Source organism: Mus pahari, chromosome X (assembly GCF_900095145.1).
Source record: "Mus pahari chromosome X, PAHARI_EIJ_v1.1, whole genome shotgun sequence".
In the NCBI taxonomy this organism is placed as follows: domain Eukaryota; kingdom Metazoa; phylum Chordata; class Mammalia; order Rodentia; family Muridae; genus Mus; species Mus pahari.
In genome coordinates this window covers 10,694,876-10,702,576 of record NC_034613.1, presented here as the reverse complement: position 1 = coordinate 10,702,576, position 7,701 = coordinate 10,694,876, and the positions used below count along the sequence as shown (strand labels likewise).

Below are 7,701 nucleotides of genomic sequence, written 5' to 3'. Positions count from 1 at the left end.
TCTCTCTCTCTCTCTCTCTCTCTCTCTCTTCCTCCCTCCCTCCCTCCCTCCCTCCCCCCTCTCTTAAGCTTTTTCCCATTCTTGCAACACTATGAAGCAATTTAAATGTATACTATAAAAATTCATTTTAAAAAAAGCTTCTATGTGAAGCTTTGCTGATTGATCTACATCAAATTAGAGGCAGTATCTCTAACCTCTTAATTTGAACTTAGCACAATGTATCTTGATAGCACTGTTTAATAAGAACTTAAGTTTTGGGCAGAAAGGTAGTATTTTATAAGGAAACCTCATGAGGCACACAGTTTCACTTATATAAAAAAATAAGAACTGAAGCTTAGAGAAAATAAGCAAATGCTCAAGGAGTTGGATAATTACCACACAGCAGATACAGGGTTTGACTAGATCAGCCACTAGAGCTCACTATTTTTCTGTTTATGTACTTATTGAACGTCAACAAACAAAAATGATACAGAGAGGAATGTGAGCCAGGCAGAGGCAAGAAGATTACTGTCAACATCAAGGCTAGCCTGGTCTACACAGCAAGTTTCCAGAGAGAAGGACTAACACACAGTAAAACCTTGTCTCAAGAAAAACAAAACAAATTTAAAAAGAGAAAGAGAACTAATTAAACACATGTACTTCCTACATTCCCTCCAATATAGCAGATGCTAGACATTCACTAAATCCATCCCTGAATACACATCCAAAGGTCTCTAAGTCAACATATCATAGAGCAGTTCCTAATGCTGCAACCCTTTAATACACCATGCTATAGTGAAGCACAAAGGTAAAATTATCTGTTGCTACTTTATAACTAATTTTGCTACAGTTGTGAATCATTTTGTCAGTATGTGTTTTCTGGTCTTAAACAACCCTTGTGAAAGAGTTGTTCAACCCCCCAAAGGAGTCACAACCCACAGGCTGAGAACTGCTGCCATGAATACACTTGCACATCTGTATTTATTCCTGTACTATTCATAGTAGTCAAGAGATGGAACCAGCCTAGCTGCCCATCATGAGATGAATGGATGATGTGGTTCATATGCACAATGTTAGTTAATTCAGCTGTAAAGAAAAATGAAGTCATGATATTTACAGGTAAATAGACAGAACTGGAAATCATTGTGTTAAGCAAAATTAGTTCTGCTCAGAAACACAACTGTTACATGTTTTCAGCCTAGTAATGGTGGCATACACCTTTAATCCCAGCAGAGGCAGGCAAATCTCTGTGAGTTTAGGCCAGCCTGGTCTACAAAGCAAGTTCTAGGAGAGCCAGGGCTACAGAGAAACTGTGTATGCATGTGTGTGCAACATGCTTTCTCTCATATGGAGAGCAATGGTAGTTTAAAACCATACATACAGGTGTACTTTTTAATTTAAATTTGTGCTGAGAAAGTAGTAGTAACAGTTACTAAAAAGGCTAGCTTCTCCTTTTCTTTTTGTAAATGTTTCCTTTCCTTTGTAAGTCAAAAGTCAAGAGTGCAGAAGAAATTAAGTACAGGCAAGAGTTGTATGAAAATGATTTTAAATTGAAAACATCTCAACAATCAGCAGTTCTCTCCCCTCTTCCTCTAGCACAGACATGTATAAACATACAGTACTATTTCACCTTTACAGAATTTCCAGGCTTCAAAATGGCAAGACATTTTGATCAGACAAGATGGTTATGAGGGATTCATGTGTCCATTAGCATAAAAACAATAGGAAGTAAATATATATACATATATATATATGTGTGTGTGTGTGTGTGTCTGTGTGTGTGTGTGTGTGTGTGTGTGCCAGACAATAATTACTTTGGTTTCTAAGGGAGGGAAAGATAAATCAACAGACTAGAGGATGAAAATATTTTTCGGGCAATGAAAATTCGTTGTGTGCTACCATAATGGCAGAGCCAAGTTAGCTAAACATTTTCCTAAGGCAATGGAATGTACTACACAGAGTAAACCCTAATATATACTCTAGGGGCTTTGCATGAAAATGATATATAAAATGTTAAGTTTACGGAATGCAACAAATATACCACTATTAGTAACAAAGGTGATATAGAACCCTGTCCTCCAAGCATAATCATTGTGGTCCTGATATCCAGCAGATATGTGATCATCTGCACAAGACCTTCTCAAGACTGGGTCCATTGGCATTCTTTTGTGGAAAGAGTGGAAAGTTCGCAAGGCTCAGGAAGTTCCACAAATACATAAAAAATAACCACTGCTAGGGAAAGACTACAATCAGGTAGTACAGTTGCCCTATTTTGCCCATGCTCCTGAAGTAACCTCTCACATTCAAGCTACTGAAAGTCTTCCAATTAAATCATGGTGGACTTGGGTGGAATTGTTTCTTTAGTCTGTAGTTGCCCTCTTTCCCCCAATCTGAGATGGATAGAAATAGACTTCCTAGGAAACATCTCACAAAAGCAAGTTATACATGTACAGAGGTGGGGGCAGGTGTTTGTTTTACCTGATGTAAAAAAAACAATAAAGTACAACAGAACCTTCTATATTTTTTGATTAAGGCTTTATCACCTCTTAGTTGATAATATATAAACTTTTATTTCTAATTATTCTAATTATTCACATGCTCATCAAAGTAACTCTCAAATGCAGCATAAATTTCTGCTTTTTCCCTGAACCTGTCCTACCATCAACTGATAGGCAAGGCCTCAACTCTGTTTCCCAGAGTGAGAAAGTGGGGTAACAAACAGAACCATGCTGAAAAAGGAAAAAGAATTGCTACCTCATAACAAGCACTAACCTATAAAAAAACAAAACAGGCATCATAAATGGGCATGATAGTCTTGAACACATTAGAATTTTAAGACAATGCAAGTTTTACAGACCAGAGTACAGAATACTTTCAATTTACTATGGTATGAGGATTGATGGAGAGGAAAAATATTAGGCCTTTATCCTAGAAGCATACAGCAATAAGTAGCACTAGTGAAAAAAGACCTGTTTCCCAAGTGAGGTAGGGAGAAAGTGAAGTAACAGAAAAGAATGCTGGGGCAACGAATTAATTCAAGTCTCTAAAACTTTTCATCAGACACACTCTAAATCAAAAGCAGTTTGAGACAATAAAGTTCTCTTATTGGTGTTTGTCTTTTTTGTTTTCTTTGGCAGTACAGGGGATTGAACTTGGGGCCTCATGAATACCAGCTAAGCACTATACCACTCACTGAGCTGCCAACACCAACCCCAGACAATTTTAGGGTCAAATGAGTCTGACTGTCAGTCAACACCAAGCATTCTATATGCCAGTAATCATTTTTGAAAACAATTGCATTTTATGCTGAGAAGCAACTGAAAAATAAATTCATGTCAAACTATGAAACTGGCACTAAAAGCTGCCTATACTAAAAAGCACCGACTCCTTAGGTGTCACAAATTACTGAAAATAGGATGAAAGGCTGACATTTCCAGCTTCACTCTGAATCTGTTTCTTCCTTGATGGCTCAGATTCCAACTTGACTGCCTAACTAATCTATCCTATCTCCTTCAAGGATAAGTGACGAAGACCTTCAGTCATCTTGGATTTCAGAGAAAAAACAAAAAACAAAACCAAAAAATATGCAGGACAAGTCACCCACAAATGAAAGCAATTATTGATTAGGAAAAAAGCTGTATCTTGGAGAAATTATCACCTCCTGCAAACCTCCTTGTCACCTCTAGCAACAAGGACTTTTAAGCATCTTGTAGGATCACAGCAAGGGTCCACAATGGCTGGGTCCAAGTCTTGAAGAAGACTGCTTAATTATACACATTTCTTAGCGAAAGTCTTCCTTTATTTAAACCTAGAGTTCATGTCTTTACCAGATGGCGATTTGGGTTACTGTACCTCTTTATTCCTCTTTTCAATGTGGCTACCTTGAATATATCTCTAACTTTTTAACCATAGAGACTAAATCTCTAAGTTTTGTCTCCTTAAGTGGGGTATCAGGATAAGTTGCCAAACCAACGCTGTTAGGGAGTATCAGAGCAACAGTTTTCAAATGTCATAATAATGTCATGCTACCATTAATTCCGCAAACTTAGTAATAGAGAACAGGAAAAAGAAATCTACTATTAACTTTACTGGCGATCACCTGAGGGATAGGAAGAACAATAAAGATTTGAAGGCATTCCAGAGGCCCTAGCTACAAATTTCCTCATGATTACCTCAACCTGCTGTATAACCTATAAATACCTGAAACTATTAAGAATCTCACATGGGACAGAGAAAATTAGATGCTCTGAGATATTTATTTCAGCTTTTCTTCTTTAAGAAACAACAGTAATAGCACTAGTTCAGAGCTTTGGTTTCATTAGCCACATAGGAGACAAACTAGGTACCATAAAGTTTACCAAGGCTTCCCATGCAAACCTGAATCCCTGGAAGATTTTTCAGCATATTATTGATTGAAAATATTCAGGGAGGGGAGGCGTGGGGATGGAAAGAAGCACAATTTTTACCTATCTGGGAGAAAACAGAGCTTATTCACTAGCTAGGCTAGCTGAAATGATAAGCTCCAGTTTCAATGAGACATTTCATCACAAGAGTGTTGGGGAGCAATAATGAAGGCATCTGACATCTTACTCTAGCCCTTGCATGCATGTGCACAGACATTTGTGTGCTACATTATACATGCCACACACTACACCACACCACACCCCTACACACCGACTAGGGGTATGGGGGATATAATGAAAAGAATCTTATATTCATGATAAGCTACAAAAAAAAAAATAACTGGGAAGAAATTTAACTATACAAATAAGGGCAGTGGTGGCACACTCCTTTAATCCCAGCACTTGGGAGGCAGAGGCAGGTGGATTTCTGAGTTCGAGGCCAGCCTGGTCTACAGAGTGAATTCTAGGACAGAGAAACCCTGTCTCGAAACCAACCCCCCCCCCCAAAAAAAAACTATACCAATAAAAGACATTCCCAATGAAAATTACAAAATATTGATGAAAAAAATTTGATGGCACCAAAAGATGGAAAGATGTTTTGTCTTTGTGGACTCCAATAATAATGTCAAATGTCCAAATTACCCAAGGTGATTTACATATTGCAGACATGTCTTCAAAATCACAATGAGATAGAAACAGAAAATGTAAACTCACGGAAATAAAAAAGACCACCCTTTCCAAATGATATGGAAAGTTAATGACAAAGGTGAGGTCTAGCTGACTTCAAATTATGCTCAGAGGATAAGGATTAGCAATGTACACAGACAAAAAGTAAGAGATCCTAAGAGTAAAGCCATGCAATTAAGAAGCAACTGACTACTTACAAAGAACCAAGAATATTAACAAAGAAAGGGCAACTTCATTAATACATTGATTCTGGTAAACTATGCAAGGGGTTAAAATTGGACTATCATCTCCAATCTTGTACAAAATTTAATTCAAAATCAAACAGACATAAATTTGAGACCTGAAACTATGAAGCTACTAGGAAAAATAAAACTCAGGAGAAACAATGTCATTAGTATAGGCAATGACTTTGGAAATAATGCACAGGAAAATAAAGTCCAGAAAAGGCAAATAGATTTACATAAAACTAATAAGCTTTTGCATAAGAAAGGAATTAATCAGAAAAAGTGACAATACAAGCCAGGTAGTGGTAGTGTACATCTTTAATCTCACTCAGCACTGGGGAAGCAAGAGCAGCAAAGACCTTTGAATTCAAGGCCAGCCTGGTCTACAGAGTAAGTTCCAAAACAGCCAGAGCTATATTAATAATAAATGTCAAGAATATATAGTGACTTCAAAATTCTTACAGGGAAAACAAATACATAAACAAAGGGATGAAATGTAACCCAGTTGTGAGGTGCTTGTCTACCAAGTATAAGTCCCTGGGTTCAATCCCCAGCACCACACAAACCATTAACCCAAACACTTGCTAGGTGAAAGCTGTTAGTTTGGCCGTGTTTGATTTTCAATTATTTCACATGCGATCAGATCATCTCTGGTCAATAAAATGTCAACAATCTAATTCTTTTTAATAAAATACAAAGTAGTTAAATAGAAAATAACAAAATGATACTGATTTCCATCTTCTAATCTCTTTCCTGCAGAAACATTAAAAAAAAAAAGTGAGCTCTAATCTTTATTTTTTATAACCAACAATAAGTGTGCCAACAAAAACAAATTAGAAATAAGCATGAAAATGTGTACCAACCTTCCAGTAGTCAGACTGTAAACTGTAGTACCTCTGGTATGCAGATAATGCTAAAAGAAAGAGAATAATTATAAGTCACAATTATGTTTCACCTTAGGAAAGTCTTAAGAAACATTATTATAGTAGGTATTTAGAAGCCCTTGCCTTTGCTGATAAGCACTGATTTCTTACTTGAACCCATATGATAACTAAAGCAGGATAAAAGCTTGATATATTTGCCTTCATTTTGTCTATCTTTCTTACTTTGGATTACCCATTTAACTCTATAAGCACACATCCAGGAATATGTCTAAAAAATTTGTGATATGTAACCCATCTCCCAAACCCACCCTCTCAACCCAACCTCCTCAAGGCACAAAGGTAAGAAATAACTAAAGCACTGTACTGACAACATTCACATTCTGTTCTAAAGCCCAGAAAAGTTTTGTTCTAAACCTAGAGTCACCCTGGATTTTTAGAAGAGGAGAGACTCTTATCATTTTATGGATTACCACCAAGGTAGGAACAATTCTTGGTGTTGCTTAGGCAATGTGATCAAAAACAGATGCATAAATTCTCCAACAAAAGCAGGCCATGCAGGTCAGACTAAATAAGCTATTTGTACCTGCTCAGGTTCTAGTTGTACTTTACAATTCTTAAAACGTGGAGAGTTCAGAATTACCAGCTATCTAAAGATTTAAAGATAGGAAATGTTGCTTTCATGAGGAAGAGAATTCTATAAAAACAGGATGCTCTAGAAAAATAAAATTTTGAAAACTATTACAGAATAATGCAATAGAAGGATATGATGAAGAAGTTTAAGAGACCTCTCAAAAATGAACAACAAACCAGAAGTCATTTACTAAAGGGCTAACTTATCAGTAACACTAGTCCAAAAAGAAAGACCAGTAGTAAAGGATAAATTTAACCAATAATTCTGCAATGGGCACTTGGAAAACCTGCCTTTGCTAAAGCACCAATTCTTCACTTCACAAGCAATCAATAGGACGAAAAGACTAAAATATCTGGCTTCATTTTTTCCTTTACTTTGTCTCATATTCCTGCTTCAATCTACTTAACCTAATCCCTGTCAAAGCTAAAGGCAAACAAGTTATTTTCCAAAACCTCCAGTTGTCTTAGATTTAAAAAAACAAAACTTTCCAGGAAAGATATTCCTCCTCCCAATAAAAGTAATTAATTATCCATGAAGATGAAGCTACATCCTTGCTTAAATCATGTTGTAGATAGCAGATTGGTTTCCTCAGGGAATTACAATGTATTAACAATTTATCCAACTACCTTGTAGAACCAGAGCTGTGAGACAAAGAAGTATAAGACCATACCTTAACCAGGACTTCTTAATTATGTTTCCTCTTGCCCTCTAGTGCAACCTAAGCTTCATGTCAGAAAGACAGACCTATGGAGCCACTAAACTCCTTCACCTATTTTTCACACGGTGGCTACAAAGGTTTCCTTTCCACTTTTCATCATTATTCATCCCTGGTAACTAATGGATTAAGACATAGCCTAGCCTGTTGGGGTTCTAAGAGCTTTGACTTCTATTCT

The 7,701-nt window shown here is 36.7% G+C and overlaps 1 protein-coding gene across 15 annotated transcripts in view; it reads right to left on the bottom strand.

The window, feature by feature from the left end:
- Positions 1 to 7,701, bottom strand: part of Kdm6a (lysine demethylase 6A) — a 101,182-nt gene that overhangs the window by 64,969 nt on the left and 28,512 nt on the right. For all 15 annotated transcript variants that reach the window (XM_021187498.1, XM_021187501.2, XM_021187495.2 and 12 more), the window contains exon 4: positions 6,157 to 6,206. In XM_021187498.1, the coding sequence (XP_021043157.1) occupies positions 6,157 to 6,206 (50 nt within the window). The remainder of the gene's footprint in view (positions 1 to 6,156; positions 6,207 to 7,701) is intronic.